The sequence below is a fragment of the Salmo trutta genome, chromosome 29 (genome assembly GCF_901001165.1).
Source record: "Salmo trutta chromosome 29, fSalTru1.1, whole genome shotgun sequence".
In the NCBI taxonomy this organism is placed as follows: domain Eukaryota; kingdom Metazoa; phylum Chordata; class Actinopteri; order Salmoniformes; family Salmonidae; genus Salmo; species Salmo trutta.
The window spans coordinates 43409536-43432371 of record NC_042985.1 but is presented as its reverse complement, the minus strand read 5'-3'; the positions used below and the strand labels follow the sequence as shown (position 1 = coordinate 43432371).

Here is a 22836-nt window from a genome sequence, read left to right as displayed (position 1 = left end):
CAATATTATGTTTCTGTATCTAGATGAATTTTTGGCTAATCTTAGTCTCTCTCTCAACCTGGTTTCAGTGTTTCGACCTAGAGTCCTACCTGCAGCTGAACTGTGAGAGGGGGACCTGGCGCTGTCCTGTGTGCAAGTACGTTAGAATAGTAGACTACTACATAACTCCCTTGCAGGATTCAAATCGATTGAACCTCACTACTATGTCCTAAATAGATTGTAGCTCACTACTACGTCCTTTCCCCCTTGCAGTAAGACGGCTCTACTGGAGGGTCTAGAGGTGGACCAGTACATGCTGGGGATCCTCATCTACATTCAGAAGTAAGAACCAACTCCCCTATGTCATTCTGATTTGTACCTGATTGTGCTTTATATTCTTTCCCCCATATTCCTCTCCCATTCTCTATTATCCCCCCTAATCCCCTCAACAATATGTCTCTCACAAAACCCACAACATAGTTACATCCTGAATGGCAGCCTATTCCCTATTTGGTGCACTACTTCTGACCAGAGCCCTATCTGGTCAAAAGTGGTGCACCATATAAAGAATACGGTGCTATTTCATCTGCAGCCACGTATCTAAAACGTTCACCTCTGAATTTTACACGCACGCAGCTCGGAGTATGAGGAGATTACCATTGACCCGGTGTGCAGCTGGAAGCCCGTTCCCATCAAACCCGACCTTCACATCAAAGAAGAGCCGGATGGTCCGGCACTGAAGCGCTGCCGCACACTGAGCCCCAGTCACATGATCCTGCCCAGTGTCATGGAGATGATCGCCTCCCTAGGCCCAGCCTCATCGCCCTACCCCTCCATGCCAGCAGGGGGAAACAGCAGTACTCCGGACTACCCCAGCCAAGGTAGACTGACTAACTCCTCTCATGTGGTAGGGAAGTGTGGTGCCATTATCACTTCCATATCCACTTTTTGAAGTATTTGTTTTATGGACTTCCAGAGTAGCCTGAAATCCAGAACCTGATTTCTGCTAGCATTCCACTCCTTGGACTCTGTCACTGCCAAACGTGTATGGCATTAAAAGGACTGGAAAAGAGTGGAAAGTCAGCACAAACAGAATGGTATAGGGGAGAGTTGGCTAAGTCGGCCAAAGGGTTAGTTGAGCCACCCCTCGTTTCTAGGAAACTATACATAAATGTATTCTGTGACCAAATATCATCAATGCATCAAATGAAAATGTATTTGTCACATGCGCCGAATACAACAGGTGTGTAGACTTTACTGTCAAGTTCTTACTTAGGAGTCCTTTCCCAACGATGCAGAATTAAAAGTAATACAAGTTTGCTAATAATAGGAATGGTAACACAATAACGAGGCTATATACAAGGAGTTTACTCGGTACCGAGTCATTGTGCAGGGGTATGAGGTAATTGAGGTAATATGTGCGTGTAGGGAAGGGTAAAAGTGATCATTTCGTGGAATCTGTGAAGAAAGAAACTACATGGAAAAAGTGGTAAGCAAATTAGGTAAAAAAAAAACTGGTAGATTTCATGATGCTTGCATCTATTTTGTTTTATTTTACACCAGTTGGGGGTCTCTATAAGCTTCAGTATGAGATCCTAAACCTATCCAGAAAGTGCATCCTTGTACAGTGGTTCCTCCTTTAAAAGTTGCAGTGTACTGTGGAGCAGCTTGCATAAATTCTATAATATATATGCATAAATTGCAGAATTCTATGGCACATTATTTAAGTGTGAACCACCGGTACCGTTAATGTTTGTTAGTGCTAGTTTGACCACCAGAGGGCATCTTTGAGAAGCATTTGATAGCCTTCAATAATGGTTGTACTAAGAATGCGGGCACGCGGGAGACCGGGGTTCAATTCCCCGATGGGGAGGAAGGAGTAGGCTGTCCTTGTAAATAAGAATTTGGTCTTAACTTATTCCATATGTGTTATTTCATAGTTGTGATGTATTCACTATTATTCTACAATATAGAACACAGTAAAAATAAAGAAAAACCCTTGAATGAGTAGGTGTGACCATACTTTTCACTGGTACTTGCTTAATTATTTTGATTAATATTATGGTGTTTCTATTCCAAGACAAAACTAAAAACCCTCTGGGTTTCCGTTAGGATGGAACAGAAAATATGGCGCTGTACAACGTGAAGGTCAGGAAATACTGGGCTATTTAGCTAAAGAATCCCTGTGTCGTCGGGAGACCGGGGTTCAATTCCCCGTCGGGGAAGAAGGAGTAGGCTGTCCTTGTAAATAAGATTTTTTTTCTTAACTGACTTACCTAGTTAAATAAAGGTTACACAAAGAGCATAACATTTCTACACCCTAATTTTCTAATTCTAATCTAACCAATACCCAAACGGAGATTCAGTGAAAAATATAAATCACACTGATTCATCAAGACCAGTCCCCATGCTTGTCTCAGAGCAGCGCGAAACGGTGCTTACATAGTTGTAGTCTATTGCTTCTAAATTCAATATGCTTTTTAAATAAACAACAGCACATTACTCAACACTAGTGAGACTCATGTCGCCTACGGTGGACCTACAGTATATGACGTTACTCTCTGCAAATAATTACATATAGAGGATTAGAGGTTTGGAGCATATTTCTTTAATTCAGTGATATTTATTTCCATAGTAATTTGTTATGGATCCATAACTACATAAACACTGTGCTATTTAGCCAAAGTATCAAAATACAGAGAGGTGTTGGTAAAGGTATATTGTCCTGCTAATAATGGGCTATTATAAAACTGTACATGGTGTCCAGGTCAGGATAACCAAAACATGTCTTTATTAAAGACTATTAGAAAGAATGTTGGTAGTTATTTTTTTGATCCAAAGCCATGAATGAGTGAGTCAGTCAGCTTTTTGTAGGTGCTGCTATATGACTTCCATCAACTTGATGAAAATATATAACGATATTTGAGGTTTTCGTTTTCAAAAAAACGAAAGGGAGCGATTTGTAATCTGAATAAAGGCCAAAATAATATTTGTAAAGGCCAAAACATTTATTTCTGTTTTTAGAGGGAGGGAAACGCTGGGCCATTTGTGCGCTGCCCATAAAGGCCAAAATATAGCCCTGCTTAATAGCCATAATGGCACTGTACAATGTGACCGTGTGTGTTTTGAAAGAGTATTTTCATCGTTATTTTATTAACGAAAGCGTAACGATGTTGATGAAGAAACAAACTACTGTACAGTATATGCTTTTACATTTGGATAATAAAGCATTTGAAGCATGTTGAAGATGTAAGCCACCTGCATTTGTTTATTAGGCTACTGTGCAGTCTGACAAGTAAAATTAGCCTACAGTACATACTGTAGAAAAATGGGAAAGTGCCTAATTCCTTACTTAAGGGAGAGCAGGCCATGTCCAGACTTTTTCGGTGACCTCAAGTACTCGTTAACTTGGTCTTTAATGCTTTTTCGGTTTGTATCAGTCATGGACAGAAACATCTGAGACACAGTATTAATGATAAACACACAGAGGTTCGCTGGTAAGCCACATTTGCCTCGGGATCCATCCCAGTTGGTATTCTGTGTCAACTCGTGGTATGTCTCTTCGGTTACACATCCTTGGAATAGCAGAACAGCATAACGGTCCGGACGGCTCTTGCTGTGCCTCGTGAGCAGTTGGTCAAGTTCTGTTGTCAGAAGAGGAATGGAAATGTCAGGGTGAACTGACGACGTGACGAACCCGCCAGGTATGTTGACTCTGCCTGACGGAGGTGGAGTTCCAGAGCTCACGTGTGCCTGGCATGGATTGTGACTCCATCTCGTTCCTCGCCCTCTTCAACGTGTCATTCCCCCCTGACTCTCTGCCAATGCCGTCTGTCTCTGGACCAATGCTTCAGCTGTCGCCCTAATTTGTACACCCTAATTTTCTAAATCTTGTCTAACCAATACACAAACGGAGATTCAGTGAAAATAAAAATCTCATTGATTTATCAAGACCATTCCCTATGCTTGTTTAAGAGCAAACAGTGCTAAAACAGTTGTAGGCTATTGCTTGTAACTTCAATATGCTCTTTAAATAAATTAGTCCTACACCACTTTTAACAGCACGTTACTCAACACTAGTGAGACTCATGTCGCCTGTGGTAGGCCTACAGTATATCGAAAAATATGATGTGAATCTCCGCCAATAATTACATATAGAGAATTGGAGGATATTTCTGTAATTCAGTGATATTTCTTCCCATAGTACTTCATTAAGGATCCATAACTAAGTCATTTTTAGTTTTTTATCATTTTTTTATTAACGAAGCATAAAGATGCCATTATTAGTTACATTGTTTTAGTTTTAACGTGAACAGCGGGAACGTTTCCCTTGTCAGCGCCATTATTAGTGCAATGCCCCTTAAAGTGTTGCCAGTGGGGTGGGTGCAGTGTGGTGGCCCACCCCCCTCTCCATCTTCCTCCTCCTCCCTTCCCCATGGGCTAGATTGGTCTTCTGTGCGCGGCTCTGCGGCCCATCCTGTGCCCCCTGCCCTCGTGCCTTGAACCTCATGCTCTTTCAGTGGATACAGCTGGAAAACTTCAAGACAATCCCATTGTGCGCTACTCGGGAGCCATGAACAATATGACCAATATATAATTGAAGTCGGAAGTTTACATACACCTTAGCCAAATACATTTCAACTCAGTTTTTCACAATTCCTGACATTTAATCAGAGTAAAAAATCCCTGTCTTAGGACAGTTAGGATCACCACTTTATTTTAAGAATGTGAAATGTCAGAATAATAGTAGAGAGAGTGATTTATTTCAGCTTTTATTTTTTTAATCACATTCCCAGTGGGTCAGAAGTTTACATACACTCAATTAGTATTTGGTAGCATTGCCTTTAAATTGTTTAATTTGGGTCAAACATTTTGGCTAGCCTTCCACAAGCTTCCCACAATAAGTTGAGTGAATTTTGTCTCATTCCTCCTGACAGAGCTGGTGTAACTGAGTCAGGTTTGTAGGCCTCCTTGCTCGCACACGCTTTTTCAGTTCTGCCCACAAAAATTCTATTGGATTGAGGTGAGGGCTTTGTGATGGCCACTCCAATACCTTGACTTTGTTGTCCTTAAGCCATTTTGCCACAACTTTGGAAGTATGCTTGGGGTAATTGTCCATTTGGAAGACCCATTTGTGACCAAGCTTTAACTTCCTGACTGATGTCTTGAGATGTTGCTTCAATATATCCACATAATTTTCCCTTCTCATGATGCCATCTATTTTGTGAAGTGAACCAGTCCCTCCTGCAGCAAAGCATCCCCACAACATGATGCTGCCACCCTCATGCTTCATGGTTGGGATGGTGTTCTTCGGCTTGCAAGCCTCCCCCTTTTTCCTCAAAACATAGCGAGGGTCATTATGGCCAAACAGTTCTATTTTTGTTTCATCAGACCAGAGGACATTTGAAGTACGATCTTTGTCCCCATGTGCAGTTGCAAACCGTAATCTGGCTTATTTATGGCGGTTTTGGAGCAGTGGCTTCTTCCTTGCTGAGCAGCCTTTCAGGTTATGTCGATATAGGACTCGTTTTACTGTGGAAATAGATACTTTTGTACCTGTTTCCTCCAGCATCTTCACATGGTCCTTTGCTGCTGTTCTGGGATTGATTTGCACTTTTCGCCCCAAAGTACGTTCATCTCTAGGAGACAGAACGCGTCTCCTTCCTGAGCGGTATGACGGCTGCGTGGTCCTATGGTGTTTATACTTGCGTACTATTGTTTGTACAGATGAACGTGGTCCCTTCAGGAGTTTGGAAATTGCTCCCAAGGATGAACCAGACTTGTGGAGGTCTACAATGTTTTTTTTCTGAGGTCTTGGCTGATTTATTTTTATTTTCCCATGATGCCAAGCAAAAAGGCACTGAGTTTGAAGGTAGGCCTTGAAATACATCCACAGGTACACCTCCAATTGACTCAAATGATGTCAATTAGCCTATGAGAAGCTTCTAAAGCCATGACATAATTTTCTGGATTTTCCAAGCTGTTTAAACGCACAGTCAACTTAGTGTATGTAAACTTCTGACCCACTGGAATTTTGATACAGTGAATTATAAGTGAAATAATCTGTCTGTAAACAATTGTTAGAAAAATGACTTGTGTCATGCACGAAGTAGATGTCCTAACTGACTTGCCAAAATTATAGTTTGTTAACAAGAATTTTGTGGAGTGGTTGAAAAATGAGTTTTAATGACTCCAACCTAAGTGTATGTAAACTTCCGAATAATATTAACACTGTTATTATATCTTTGAAAATCTACAACTGGCTTTTATATAATTCTATAATAATAATAATAATAATAATCACCTTGTTTAAAAAATAACAATATTTTGGAGATTTTCAAGTAACGTAAATGAGTGAGGAAAAAGGCTATTCTTGAACATGGGGTGAGGCATCGTTATTAATTTGTAAATAAAATCAGTTTGTTATTTAGAATTATTTATTTCTGTTTATAGAGGGAGAGAAACCAAAAACCTACAATAATCTCATGGGTCTTCCAGTCGAGGCCGGCACAGGTATTGAACCAGCATCTGTAGCAGCACAGCTTGTATTGCTATGCATTGTCTTAGACCATTGTGCTACTCAGGCGCTGTACAACGTGACCGGTCGGGAGTGGGCTAGACTACTACAGTAAGAGCAAAAATAATCCTAACAAGATAAATAATTAAAACCTTAGTGTAACAACAGTTTTAGTAAGTAATGCTGAAGTTGTGCACAATTATCAGTTTCTATTTAGGTTTATGTCGCCCATTCATTGTCAGAGACACAGTAGGACCCAAAAGCATAATCAGTGCTCTAACTCCCCCTTGTGCTGGCCTGGCGCAATGAAGTGGTGATGCAGGGTACCGTACTTAACCACAAATTACCTCTAAGTACCACAGTGTAAGCTCACAATTTTTAAAGGAGGAACCACTGTAGCTGTGTGTAGGCTAATATAGTCAAAATGGTTGCTGTGGGGTAAATTTGGCAAGGTGGAAGTTGAGCCAATGGATGACCCAATGGCAAGTTGAGCAAATTGTTGCAAAATGTTTTCTTCTCAGGCGTAAGGCAAGGCATTATTGCTGGGATATGCTGTAACACAAGGGCCTGTGTTAAAATGTAAAAAATAAAATAAAAAGTTGAAAAGTGTTTGTTGGGAGTTAAGCCTATGTTAAGTGTTAAACCTGTGTTATAATAAAAGTGATTGTTTGGAGGGAAAATATGGACATTTTCTAGGTTTCCATCGACTTGGTGACAGATTTAAACACTAATCAAAAATCTGCATAAAAACATATGCATTTTCCCTCCAAAGATGTTTGATTTGTTGTGGATAAAATGCTGTGCGTGATGACGTACTGCACATAAAAATAACTTTTTGCGGTTAAATTACCATGTACCGAATAAATAATACAAGTTAAATGGGTTTCCATCGCATTTTCAACTCTACTGATGGTTTTGTCACAAAAGGTTGCGTTATATAGCGAATGTACCCCTCTGGTTGTGGAACGTTGCACTCTAGCCAACATCTTGCAGATACAGTGCGGGTAGGCTACCTAGATAATGAGGTTATTATGGACAAAAGAGCAAGATTCTTTTTATTTGTCAAACGGTAGCCAAGCATCGGTCATCATGTCACCAAAATAAGACCCTCAATAAGTTAATCATCTATTATTTTATCTGTTGCCTTATAAACTGTATGCTTTCCCGAGTTGTACTGGTAGCATTAGTGATTTTAGCATGTAAATCTTGGTGGGGAAAAAAACAAACAAGTGGGATGCATGCCAGCAAAGCCACTACACATAAAAACATAGCTGATATGGCAGACATGCTTACACAAATGTGGTTTCTCCTGACAATTGAGATGTACAAACTGTGGCATGAGGGTACGACAAGCGGATAAGAGGAATCCGTTATTTCGATTAAGACATTAATGAGCAAGCGACGACAGACGTAGTCAATATAACTATTTGTTCAGCGCTTTTGAAATGTACAGCGACAGTTCAGAACATGGGTTGTTCGTACAGTGTACTCCCTGTACCCATCAGAACTGTAGGATAAATAAATGGGGCATATAAACAGACAATGAAAGCTCTTACAATATTCAATGATTACATTTCTCTAAAACAGGTTATAGGCTATTTGTGCACCACCAAGTTAGAACATTAGGCGAAATTAAGAGGTGAATATAGTCAAAATTATTAGGGTGAGGCGTATTGAATGCCGTTTGGGTCTTTGCGTGTCAAAAAAGATATACGTCATATAACACTTGACGCATTAAATAAGCTTTTAATTTGACACGTCAAATAACACAATTATATGTTGTTATATGTTGTTTCTGTTGAATTTGCATGTGCAAGCCAAGCACCACAACTACTATCAGTAGCACTGTCAAAAGCAATACCAAAAGAAGTAGCCAAACAAGCACACACCGGGCCACGAACGATGTGTTTACAATACCGCGTTGGTGAAAATAGACCAAATTATTAGGGTGCGGCACATGGGCTACTAACAGTTTACTACACAACATACACATAGTATTACTTTCTTAGCTACAGTATACATTTCTCCCTGGCATATTACATCATTTATGCAGCAGCGTACAAGACATTTTTGGACTCACCTTGTGAAGGTGGCGCAGCGGTCCTTTGTTGGCAAATTTTGTTAACAAACTTTGTCATCAAAGCCTGGCATTTTCTGCGTTTATGGTGGAACTGGGGGGAAGAAACACAGCCATTGAATAGCAGGCTAACGTTAGTGGCTTCTTTGCAACGCTTGCAGTTAGCCAGTGATTCCTTCCAAACAACTTATTGTTGAATTTGCGATTTCCAACTTGTTGTGTAATCTATATGTACAGTAGCCGATGAGCACCGATATGTTTTATCCATAATTTCTCCATTATTTATCTAAATATGACAAGGATTAAAAAGGATTTGCCAGTAGATTGTCGACTTGACGATGACTGCTAGCTAAGAATTTGAAAGTAAAGCTACTGTAGATAGAATGACATCAAATCACATATCTGAGGCCAATGACCTTGAGCCTTCATGGATGGGCACTTCTAATGTAACTCTATGGCAGAACCCAAGGGGCAAACATTTGAGCTCTAAGGTTAGAATTGGGGATGACGTACTGTCCCATGAGTGACATAAAACGGAGCCTAATCATGACAGAAAACTGAGCCAATCAGGCTTAACGCTCTGTATTTTCTGCTGACTAGCCCCACCACCACAGAAAGCACTGAGCTTGGCTGAAACACCTGCATTTTGGAGCTGCCTTACTCAAGAAAGCAAGAAAGAGATAATGTTTGTATGCGGCTTTGTTAACTCTATATTTAAAAAAAAAAAAAAAATGATATGTGACACGTATTAATGCCAAAATAACAAGCAAAACAGGCAAGATCCCCCGCCCCCCCAAAAAATTATATATACACTACCGTTCAAAAGTTTGGGGTCACTTAGAAATGCAATTGTTTTTGAAAGAAAAGCAATTTTTTGTTCATTCTAAAATAACATCAAATTGATCAGAAATACAGTGTAGACATTTTAATGTTGTAAATTACAATTGTAGCCGGAAATGGCAGATTATTATTTTTTTTTTAATGGAGTATCTACATATGCGTGCAGAGGTCCATCATCAGCAAACCATCACTCCTGTGTTCCAATGGCACGTTGTTAGCTAATCCAAGTTTTATCATTTTAAAAGGATAATTGATCATTAGAAAACCCTTTTGCAATTATGTTAGCACAGCTGAAAACTGTTGTGCTGATTTAAAGAAGCAATAAAACTGGCCTTCTTTAGGCTAGTTGACTATCTGTAGCATCAGCATTTGTGGGTTCGATTACAGGCTAGAAACAAAGAACGTTCTTATGAAACTCATCAGTCTATTCTTGTTCTGAGAAATTAAGGTGAGAAATTGACAATCATCTCTGCAGCACTCCACCAATCAGGCCTTTATGGTAGAGTGGCCAATCGGAAGCCACTCCTCAGTAAAATGCACTTGACAGCCCACTAGGACTTTTGCCAAAAGGCACCTAAAGACTCCCAGACAATGAGAAACAAGATTCTCTGGTCTGATGAAACCAAGATTGAACTCTTTGGCCCAAATGCCAAGCGAGGAAACCTGGCATCATCCCATTAAAAAAAGAAAACGTTTACCCCTTTTTCTCCCCAATTTCATGGTATCTAATTGGAGTTAGTCTTGTCTCACCACTGCAACTCCCGTACGGTCTCGGGAGAGGCGAAAGTGGAGAGCCGTGCGTCCTCCGAAACCCAACCAAGCCGCACTGCTTCTATACACAATGCCCACTTAACGCGGCTGCCAGCCGCACCAATGTGTCGGAGGAAGCACCTGGCGACCGTGTTAGCGTGCACTGCACCCGGCCCGCCACAGGAGTCGCTAGTGCGCGATGGGACAAGGACATAACTGCCGGCCAAACCCTCCCATAAACCGGACGACCCTGGGCCAATTGTGCGCCGCCCCATGGGTCTCCCGGTCGTGGTCGGCTGCGACAGAGCGATGCAGTGCCTTAGACCACTGCTCCACTCGGGAGGGCCCCCTGGTATCATCCCTTCAGTGAAGCATGGTGGTGGCAGCATCATGCTGTGGGGATGTTTTTCAGCAGCAGGGACTGGGAGACTAGTCAGGATCAAGGCAAAGGTGAACGGCGCAAAGTACAGAGATCCTTGATGATAACTTGCTCCAGAAGACTCGGCTGTAATCGCTGCCAAAGGTGCTTCAATAAAGTACTTAGTAAAGGGTCTGAATACTTATGTAAATATGATGTTTCAGTTTACTTTTAGTACATTTGCAAAAATGTCAAACTAGTTTTTGCTTTGTCATTATGTGTGTAGATTGATAAAGGGGGAAAAACAATTTAATCCATTTTAGAAAATGGCTGTAATGTAACAAAATGTGGAAAAAGTCAAGGGGTCTGAATACTTTACGAATGCACTGCATCTTAAACGATTGCATTTTCATGAATTTCATTATGTATTCTTTAAGTACAGTCAAAAACAGTATGGGACTTTATACGGAAGTGGAGCTGGAAGTAGACATGACTTTCCCAGTGGATAACAAACCACGGTCGTGTCCAGTTGGCATGAAATGGAAGAAAACAATAATACATATATCAGTCCCTTTAGGATTCTTCGGTCATTATGTGAGGGGTTTCAAATTTTACCAATCTCCGCACTATTACCGCTGTGGTGGCTAATTTCTGCATTACCAAATGAGGAGAGTTACAAACACACCAGTCTGAGTTAAACTACATCTTTAATAATTAAGATACATTTGCAAAAGTACTTTGACCTTCAATAATGCACTCTCTCGAATGAACCAGGAAGGTCTCTATACAACAATACAAAGAGCTTTTTATACCCATGAATCCACCCCTTCAACGTACATTGACGAACCACAAATCTTAGGAACAGTTAACAAAGGTTAAGTTTTGTATGAAAAGATATCTGTAAAACACAGCAGACAGCAACTGCTATCTCAACAGTGTTCATTATATAGACCGGTGTCTGGTCTCCCTAGAACCGTCCCTCCCTGGTACGGTATAGAACAAAACCATTAGCTCATGTCCTCTGGAATGCTTTATAGGCGTTCTTATCAAAATACACCATAAATCTCCTCTGTCAGTGCTATCTCATAGAGGCCCATCCTCAGTAAGACACCTCTTGTTCCCACTCCTGGACAAGCTCACTGAGGGGAGTGACCTGCGCACAGACATTGTGGAGACAAATAATTGTTTCCCCATTAATCACGCCATCCCTCCACATGTTTTAAGAATAGGTAAAGACACATTCACATATGAAGACAATGTTTCATTCTGTCCTCCTCTCTTGCTGATATTTTGCATAGCAACAGAGACATGTAAAAAAAACAAGTCTTACCTCTCCCCTCTCTGGGCCCCAAGTGACTGAGCCCCAGCTAAGGGAAACGTGCAACTGAAAGACACCAGAGTCCAAAGGACACTTTCTAATGACAAGTATCTCACATAAGCATATTATACTAATAAAACATCTTAATTATCTATGTTACCCGACTAATTCTGATTCATCCACCACACTGCATAAAACAGTCAAATCACTGCAATATTACCGCATAAAACTGTATGATCACCGCAATACAAAACAAGTGCTAACAATTTTAACCAATTGCAGCACTTTTTTAAAGCATAAAATGGTTCAATCAAGCTACACATCAACAAACTTTTTCCCCTGTTAGTGCATTTTCGTGACAGTGTAAGAAATCATTGCAAATTTGGTAGGGAAAGGGGATACCTAGTCAGTTGCACAACTGAATGCATTCAACCAAAATGTGTCTTCCGCATTTAATCCAACCCCTCTGAATCTATCACCAAAAAAAAAAAAATCCCAGAGGGACTGAGATACGATAGGATATTGTCTGTACTTATTACAAAGGAAACGTCTGTTTTTTCTTTTCTGTGTCCAAAATATTTGCACAGTTTTCTATGGAGTACCCCAATGAGCACAACCAATAGTTAATTCAGTAATGAATGGTTCTGACGTTTTTCCTTTAGTGTACAAATACAAATGTTTTGGACTGTTTTAGCCAAATTTCCAAATCACCTCTCATAGCCGTTCCCTGCTAAAACATTACTTTTATTTTCTACAAAGTATTTGCCGAAATTAATTTTGAAATGGATTAATTAGCAAATGCTCTCTGAAAAAAATAACAAATAAACATTCTTATCATGTACATTTATGATTAAAACGGTGGAGAATGTCTAAGTAACGAGTGTATGTCTGTTTCTGCCCAGGATTGGGATACCCTAACCAGCCTGGGTTCTCAGACTTCCCAAATGCCCCTGGCACCCCTAATGTTGGGGAGTTCTCCTCGGGACCACCCCCCCTCTCCTACCAGGCTGACCTGCCAAGTGGACTCCTCACTTCAGACAAACCCATGGGACATCCCATGTCATCCCAGGTACTAACCTCAACCCTGCTGAGGGCTTTGTTCTTCCTGTTCTCAATGGTCTGGAGCCTTGACAAACAAATCCACCCCACCCCTAAAATAATCATGTTTGTTCTTTTACGTATTATCATTCACTTTTCGTCTAACCAGCTAGGTGACAAAGTTGAAGTTCCCTTATTCGTTTAGAGACCAAACTGTGGGGTAGTGTTGTAGACGTGGTCTTTCTTTTGTATGTGGGTCCTGGTTTACTAATCAGTGTTGATGGTGCATGTCATTATGATAAGTTATCCATAAAATTCATAATGTAATCTGAATTAGAGGTCGACCGATTAATCGGCATGGCCGATTTAATTAGGGCTGATTTCAAGTTTTCATAACAATCGATAATCAGCATTTTTGGATGCCGATTATGGCCGATTACATTGCAATCCACGAGGAGACTGCGTGGCAGGCTGACCACCTGTTACGCGAGTGCAGCAAGGAGCCAAGGTAAGTTGCTAGCTAGAATTAAACTTATCTTATAAAAAAACAATACATCTTAACATAATCACTAGTTAACTACACATGGTTGATGATATTACTAGTTTAACTAGCTTGTCCTGTATTGCATATAATCAATACAGGACATACATACATACATACATACATACATACATACATACATACATACATACATACATACATACATACATACATACAGTGGGGGGGGAAAAGTATTTGATCCCCTGCTGATTTTGTACGTTTGCCCACTGACAAAGAAATTATCAGTCTATAATTTTAATGGTAGGTTTATTTCAACAGTGAGAGACAGAATAACAACAAAAAAAACAGAAAAACACATGTCAAAAATGTTATAAATTGATTTGCATTTTAATGAGGGTAATAATTATTTGACCCCCTATCAATTTGAAAGATTTCTGGCTCCCAGGTGTCTTTTATAAAGGTAACGAGCTGAGATTAGGAGCACACTCTTAAAGGGAGTGCTCCTAATCTCAGATTGTTACCTGCATAAAAGACACCTGTCCACAGAAGCAATCAATCAATCAGATTCCAAACTCTCCACCATGGCCAAGACCAAAGAGCTCTCCAAGGATGTCAGGGACAAGATTGTAGACCTACACAAGGCTGGAATGTGCAACAAGACCATCGCCAAGCAGCTTGGTGAGGTGACAACATTTGGTGTGATTATTTGCAAATGGAAGAAACACACAAGAACTGTCAATATCCCTCGGCCTGGGGCACCATCCAAGATCTCACCTCGTGGAGTTGCAATGATCATGAGAACGGTGAGGAATCAGCCCAGAACTACACGGGAGGATCTTGTCAATGATCTCAAGGCAGCTGGGACCATAGTCACCAAGAAAACAATTGGTAACACACTACGCCGTGAAGGACTGAAATCCTGCAGCGCCCGCAAGGTCCCCCTGCTCAAGAATACATATACATGCCCATCTGAAGTTTGCCAATGAACATCTGAATGATTCAGAGGACAACTGGTGAAAGTGTTGTGGTCAGATGAGACCAAAATGGAGCTCTTTGGCATCAACTCAACTCGCCGTGTTTGGAGGAGGAGGAAGGCTGCCTATGACCCCAAGAACACGATCTCCACCGTCAAACATGGAGGTGAAAACATTATGCTTTGGGGGTGTTTTTCTGCTAAGGGGACATGACAACTTCACCGCATCATTTGACGGGGCCATGTACCGTCAAATCTTGGGTGAGAACCTCCTTCCCTCAGCCAGGGCATTGAAAATGGGTCGTGGATGGGTATTCCAGCATGACAATGACCCAAAACACACGGCCAAGGCAACAAAGGAGTGGCTCAAGAAGAAGCACATTAAGGTCCTGGAGTAGCCTAGCCAGTCTCCAGACCTTAATCCCATAGAAAATCTGTGGAGGGAGCTGAAGGTTCGAGTTGCCAAACGTCAGCCTCAAAACCTTAATGACTTGGAGAAGATCTGCAAAAGGAGTAGGACAAAATCCCTCCTGAGATGTGTGCAAACCTGGTGGCCAACTACAAGAAATGTCTGACCTCTGTGATTGCCAACAAGGGTTTTGCCACCAAGTACTAAGTCATGTTTTGCAGAGGGGTCAAATACTTATTTCCCTCATTAAAATGCAAATCATTTTATAACATTTTTTATATGCTTTTTTCTGGATTTTTGTTGTTGTTATTCTGTCTCTCACTGTTCAAATAAACCTACCATTAAAATTATAGACTGATAATTTCTTTGTAAGTGGGCAAACGCACAAAATCGGCAGGGGATCAAATACTTTTTTCCCCCCACTGTATGTATATATATATATATATATATATATATATATGTCCGATTTAATCGCTATCGGCTTTTTTTGGTCCTCCCATAATCGGTATCGGCGTTGAAAAATCATAATCAGTCGACCTCTAATCTGAATGAATGAACCATATAAAGTTGAAGAAATTGATTAAGTTCAACTACAAAGAATAGGTTAAGCGTGGGTTGAGATGGTTTCATATATTGCTTTGTTGTCTTGGCCCTTCTACAAATCACAGGTGCCATCAAAGTCGTAAGGAATTGATGATGAGTTCTAATTGAAAGGAGCATGACACTTTGGAAGGGTAGTTGGATTTGAGTTGAATTGGCTTGTTATAAAACTTTATTTTACTTCTAACACACCAAAGAATATTATACGTTGATGTGGCACAGACGTGTTATGCAGGAGCTTATAATACTTATAATACTTTTCAACTCAGATTCCCCATTCGGGCCGCATGGACTCCTCCCACAGTTCTCTCCAGCATCAACAGCATCAGCAGCATCAAGGCCTCCATAGCAACTCACACCTCGGGGGACCAGGGGCACCCATGATGCAGCCTCGCAATCCCTCCCAAAACACCAGACTACACACAGAAACCTTTGGGTTAGGGGGTCCCGCTTGCTCAGAGGTGCCAGAGCCTTCCTTGGATGTGAGTAGCAACATTTTAATTCACTCACTTCATGACCTAGCTACTCAGTGCATTGCTACACTACATTTACATTCACGCTGTATCGCATCAGTGGAAACCAAGACTGTTTTCAGGGCAGGTCTGCCAGTTTGGACTAGAAGAAGACTTTTCGGTATTAGGTTAGGAAACAGGTTAGGTAAAATGTAAATATTGTTCCAGACGTGGAGCCTTCCGAGTGGCGCAGCAGTCTAAGGCACTGCAGTGCTTGAGGCGTCACTATAGATCCGGGTTCGATGCCAGACTGTGTCTCACCTGGCCATGACCTGGAGACCCATGAGGCGACGCACAATTGGCCCAGCGTCATCTGGATTTGGGGAGGGTTTGGCCGGCCAGGATGTCCTTGTCCCAATGCGCTCTAGCGACTCCTATGGCAGGCCGGGCGCATGCATGCTGACACGGTCGCCAGTTGTACATTGTTTGCTCTGACACATTGGTGGCTGGCTTCTGGTTAAGCGAGCAGTGTGTCAAGAAACAGTGTGTCTTGGCAGGGTCGTGTTTCAGAGGATGCATGGCTCTCGACCTTTTCCTCTCCCGAGTCCGTACGGGAGTTGCAGCGATGGAACAAGACTGTAACTACCAATTGAATGTCACGAAATTGGGGAGAAAAAGGGGTATTTTACCCCCTTTCTCCCCAATTTCCATCTTGTCTGATCGCTGCAACTCGCCAACGGGCTCGGGAGGCGAAGGTCGAGTCATGCGTCCTCCAAAACATGACAGGCCAAACCGCTCTTCTCAACACCCGCCCGCTTAACCCGAAAGCTAGCCGCACCAATGTGTCGGAGGAAACACAGTTCAACTGATGACAGCCTGCAGTCGCCCGACCCACCGCAAGGAGTTGCTAGAGCGCGATAAGCCAAGTAAAGCCTCACCTTGCCAAACCCTCCCCTAACCCGGACGATGCTGGACAAATTCCCGGTCACGGACGATTTGTGATACAGCCTGGGATCCAACCCAAGTTTGTAGTGACACCTCTAGCACTGCGATGCAGTGTCTTAGACTGCTGCGCCACTCAGGAGGCAACTCGAACATATCTAGCTTCATCGAGGCCTGAGAACAGTCTTGGTTCCAATTTATGCAAAGCTGCTACACAATGGCCCTCATTCATCAACTTGTTCATAAATAGGGCAACATTTTCGTAGTATGGTAAGTTTTGCACTATTCATAATGCTTTTGCACTGTGTAATGTGTAATACACATATTATATTGTATTATGTTGTTGAGGAAAACTCAAAGGTATCAGGCAGAACTCATTTATCAGCAACAAGAGGTTTATTCAAGCAATTGGAAGGAAGATCACTCTCAGGATGAACCCAGAAAGTAACCTCCAGGACATACCGGAAAGGAATTCTCAGGATATACCGGAAAGGATCTCAAAGATTTTACAATTAGTCTTTAGATACTTAATCTACACAAAAAGCTGCTTAACCATGCTAGGGGAAGGCAAGCTTACATGAGAGATAAGGGGTACTTGGCTCCCATAAAGCATTAAAACAAACAAAAGCAGGTTCTAACAGCCTATGTGTCTAAGATAGGTGAGTGACAAGATCTTTAGAGCCTCAACAGACATGAGCAGCCTGGATGGCTTTTAGTGTCCCAGAGATAAGGACGAATAACAAATCACTCCTTAAAATCATTGAAAGCGCACAAGGTACGAGGGCAGGGGGCACGGGATGGGCCGCAGAGCCGCACACAGAAGACCCATGGGTGAGAGAGGTGGACCCACACCCCACCACACTGGGTAGCACAGAGCAACACTAAGCGCGTTGCACTAATAATGGTGCTGCCTAGGGAAACATTCCCGCTGTTCTTAGTGCCAGTCTGCACGTTCAAACTAAAACAATGTAACTAATAATGGAATCTTTGTGCTTTCGTTTAATAAAATAATGATAAAAATAATCTTTCAAAATGCAGATATTTATTTAGTTATGGATCCATAATGAATTACTATGGGAATAAATATCACTGAATTACAGAAATATCGGAACAAAGTTGTCTAATGAAAGTAAACAAATTGTTGCTTACTGGAAAGTACTATTTCGAACACACACGGTCACGTTGTACAGTGCCATTATGGCTATTAGCAGGTAGCTGGACAATAGACTTGCCTAGAAGGGTAGGGGGAGAATTCTATCGTTAAATGTTCTAAGTTAGGTTGGCTGTATCTCAACCGGCCGTAATTGGTTGCAATTGCAGTTTAATCCACCAGAAAAGACAAATCAAATAATACCACAAAAATTATTATTGTGTATCACATCCGACCGTGAATTGGGAGTCCCATAGGGCGGCGTACAATTGGCCCAGCGTTTCTCTCCCTCTAAAAACAGAAATTAATATTTTGGCCTTTACAAATATTATTTTGGCCTTTTATTCAGATTACAATTGTTCACTTTCGGGGTTTTTTAAAGACGAAATAACCTCCCAAAATATCGTTATGTATTGTCAAGTTGATGGCACAGTCATATAGCAGCACCTACATAAAGCTGAGTGACTCACTCATTCATGGCTTTGGATCAAAATAAATAAGGTTATTTTTGATAGTCTTTTATAAAGAAATGTTTTGGTTATCCTGACCTGGACACCATGTACAGTATTATAATAGCCCATTATGGGATATTAGCAGGACAATATACCTTTACCAACACATCTCTGTATTTTGAATCTTTGTGAATGGGGGCTCCCACAGTGCAAACAGTTGCAGGTTCTATACACGTGCCGGCCGCCACTGTGAGACCCATGAGGTGGCTTTTGGTTTTAATTTAGAATCCTCCAATCCTCTATATATATAATTATTGGCGGAGAGTCACATTTTTCGATATACTGTAGGCCTACCGTAGGCAACATGAGTCTCACTAGTGTTGAGTAATGTGCTGTTAAAAGTGGAATAGGTCTTATTTATTTAAAGAGCATATTGAAGTTAGAAGCAATAGGATTTGAAGCAATAGCCTACGACTATTTGAGCACCGTTTCGCGCTGCTCTGAGACAAGCACGGGGACTGGTCAATGAGATTTTTATTTTCACTAAATTTCCGTTTGGGTATTGGTTAGACTACAATTGGGGTGTAGAAATGTTATGCTCTTAGTGTAACCTTTATCAAGCTCGGCAAGTCAGAACCTCTTTGGGATCGGTGTTCCGCTACCGTTCCACTACGACAACATCCGGTGAAATTGGAGAGCGCAAAATACAAAAATCATAATATTAAACATTCATGAAAATACAAGTGTCTTACATCGTTTAAAAGCGTAACTTCTTGTTAATCCAACCGCGTTGTCAGATTTAAAAAAGGCTTTACGGCGAAAGCATACCATGCGATTATCAGAGGACAGCGCCCCACATCAAAATACTTTTTCAAACCAGCACAGGCGTCACAAAATCCCAAATAGCGATAAAATAAATCACTTACCTTTGAAGATCTTCCTCTGTTTGCAATCCCAACGGTCCCAGCTACACAATGAATGGTTGTTTTGTTCGATAAAGTCCTTCTTTATATCCCAAAAAGTATGTTTAGTAGGCGCCATCGATTTCAGTAATCCACTCGTTCAACGTGCATACAAACGAATCCAAAAAGTTACCGGTAAAGTTCGTCCAAACAAATCAAACGATGTTTCTAATTAATCCTCAGGTACTCTAATATCTAAATAAACAATACAATTTAACACTGAGAATAGTATGTTCAATAGGGAAGATAAATATCGAAGAGCGCGCACCTCATTCACGCTCGCAACAAGACTATTTTCCTGAGAGACACCTTGGAAAAACTACAACTACTTGTTCATTTTTCAAAAAACAAGCCTGAAACACTTTCTAAAGACTGTTGACATCTAGTGGAAGCCTTAGGAACTGCAATCTGGGTCCTATCTATTTGTTTTTCACATAGGCTATCATTGAAATGGCCTGTGACCAACAACAAAAAATTCCGGATGGAATTTCCTTATTTTTTTTCCTGCCATATCAGTTCTGTTATACTCACAGACATTATTTTAACAGTTTTAGAAACTTCAGAGTGCTTTATATCCAATGCTACCATTATATGCATATCCTAGCTTCTGGACCTGAGTAACAGGCAGTTTACTTTGGGCACGTCATTCATCCGAACTTCTGAACACTCCCCCCAAGCCTTAAGAGGTTTTAAGAACAAATTCTTATTTACAAGGACAGCCTACTCCTTCCTCCCCGTCGGGGAATTGCTCGCACGACACAGGGATTCTTTAGCTAAATAGCCCAGTACTGTCGCCTACTCCAGACGGTCATGTTGCATATTTTCCTTTCCCATCCTAACGGAAACCGAGTGTTTTTCGTTTTTCTTGGATAGAAACACCATAATATTAATCAAGTTAATTAAGCAAAATGTATTTTTAAAAAAGGTTTTGAATTCCCTAGTACAGCCACAATTGAAGGCTATCAAATGCTTCTGAAAGATGCCCTATGGCGGTCAAACTAGCACTAACTAGCATTAATGGTGCCAGTGGTTCACACTTAAATAACGTGCCATAGAATTCTGCGGCACCATGCAAGCTGCGCCGCAGTACGCTGCAACTTTTAAAGGACTGTAAACATCAGTCATGTTACCTCAGCTAGTTAACAACCTGGTAACTTTACCAGTACATCTAAACATCTGGGGGCACAGAAAGAAAGGAAAAGAGATGTCTTCTTCCGAAAATCTATTAATGAAGGACTGATCTCTTGCATGTCCTCACTCACAAACTTGAAATACGTTCAATGTAATGCATCTCAATAGGTAGAGCTTTTACACAATGTAGAAACCTAATATTCCACAAATGACTTTGTAATTTCAATGACAGGTTTTTGTATCAATATTTTAGATTTTTATAACAAACATATGTCTTTACAGAGTTAAATATTAGTTTCTGAGCTACAAAAAAATGTTGAAGACATTGCTCATATGCTAATGTTGATGACTATTTTCAACTGTGAATGATTGATTGATGAGCGAGGCACAATGTGTTAATGAGCGCAGTACCTGTTGTTGTACATAATCTTTAGGGATTCTGATTTCTCTCTCTCCTCTACAGTTACTTCCTGAATTGACAAATCCAGATGAGCTGCTGTCTTACCTTGGTCCCCCCGATTTACCGAACAACAGCAATGATGACCTACTCTCCCTCTTTGAGAACAACTGAGTCCCGGTGCTCCTCTCCACAGTCTCCCATGGTTCCCTGCAACACATAAACTACATACAAGAAGTATCCCACCTACAATGTGGGTATAAAAAATACTTCCTGTAATATAAGAGCTCCCCTTGAGCCGAAAATGGCCGTCAGTGGTAGGCGTGTCGAGGAGACATTTGAATATGAGGAAAATCTTTGATGTCCCTTGTCTGACTATAAACTATGGTAATATTTTGTTTTATATCTGTAAACTATTCCCGCATCCATTCCCTTGTTACTACCTTTCTTGCCCAAGGATCCAATTGTATTTAAAGGCTTCCTTACTAGAATCACATTTATTGTATGTCATTCAGAAGGGATTATCAATGTATGTACATTTTCTTATTCAATGCAGTTGTGATGCAAGTTTATGTCCAACTGAATTTGGTGAGTTTGAAATGTCCATAAAAGTATGATTAAATAACCTTTTTTAATTTACAATAATAAATGGAAGATGAATACATTGAGGGGATGCCCTATGTGTTTCAAAGATAAATATGTATTTTCACTGCCTTTTACTGTGATTTATCAATGCACAACAGTGACAAAACAGCAATGTAATTTCCACATTTACATAACCATTCCAAGCTATGATCATTTAGCACACCGGCACACAACCAATTACTCAGTCTTTTTATATTCTAAATTAACAGATTTTTATGCATAAATGTTTGACATTATATTCATTACAATGGTTAACAACCTTGTAGGCAAATGGAATAAATGGCAATCTGTAAGGCTTTGTGAGACTCAATTCTTTGGAGCAGCTATGGAGCCAAAGCCATACCTTTATGGCTACATGTAAATATATGGCTGCATCTAAATCAAAGATGACCACACCAACCAGATGTAGTCCCCTAGATGTAGTCCCCTAGATGTAGTCACTCAGATGTAGTCACTCAGATGTAGTCACTCAGTCCCCTAGGTGTAGTCACCCAGATGTAGTCACTCAATAAGTCCATGTCAGCTAAAATTGTTTAGATTGTAAAATTGTCTAGCCAACTATCTAAACTTAGTAATCATGGTCCAATTACAGACCAGGGAGCCTCCATTAATTTTGTTGGCCACTCTCACTCTGATAACGTATTAAAAACTGCAAACATTTCTCTTCGCCCCATGGCAAAATGAGTAGAATTGCATGAAGTTAGTTACATTTCTAAATCTTCTCTCCACCCCATGGCAAAATGTATAAAATTGCAGCAAACTTGCTTTAACACGGCAACATTTTCTCTACACTCCATGGCAAAATGTGTAGAATTGCAGGAAATTAACTCTTAACATGTAATTGTTTACCAGATAATTATGATATTATTAGGAAATATTTAGGCCTACTGTGTTGAGGCAAATTTGGTTTATTTGAAAATAATAACTTTTTACTGACTTGATAACATATTGTCAAAGGCACGTAGACAATATTATTTACTGTGTCGATACGGGAGTAGGCTAGTGAACAATCGTAACATAATTTGATGTGCTAGTGTTATTTATTAAATGGATGAATTAAATTGTAAATGAAAAGAGCACTTGCCAAACATGGATTGTGTGTGTGGGGTACAGAGATTGGGTAGTCATTTTATAATCATGTTGTGGTCTTTTGTTCATCATGCAGAGATTGTCTACTGCAGTATTTGGTTGTCGAAGTTGGTCGCTTAATGGGTCCAGTATGTCAGCTATATGGTCCAATACTTCCTGATGGATTGGAACCTCAACCTGTGCCATAGTTGCTAACTAATCCAGAAAAGTGGAATTCTCGCCGCCACCGAAAAATTAAATAAACTCCTTATAAGT

At 40.7% G+C, this 22836-nt stretch overlaps 1 protein-coding gene across 1 annotated transcript in view; it reads left to right on the top strand.

Annotated features, from left to right (window-relative positions):
- Positions 1–21785, top strand: part of LOC115167663 (zinc finger MIZ domain-containing protein 2) — a 94358-nt gene extending 72573 nt beyond the window's left edge. Inside the window, exons 14-19 of the mRNA XM_029722279.1 lie at positions 69–136; positions 253–321; positions 616–860; positions 12742–12908; positions 15631–15843; positions 20914–21785. Of these exons, the coding sequence (XP_029578139.1) occupies positions 69–136; positions 253–321; positions 616–860; positions 12742–12908; positions 15631–15843; positions 20914–21021 (870 nt within the window). The 3' untranslated portion in view covers positions 21022–21785. The remainder of the gene's footprint in view (positions 1–68; positions 137–252; positions 322–615; positions 861–12741; positions 12909–15630; positions 15844–20913) is intronic.
- Positions 21786–22836: the final 1051 nt, after the last annotated feature.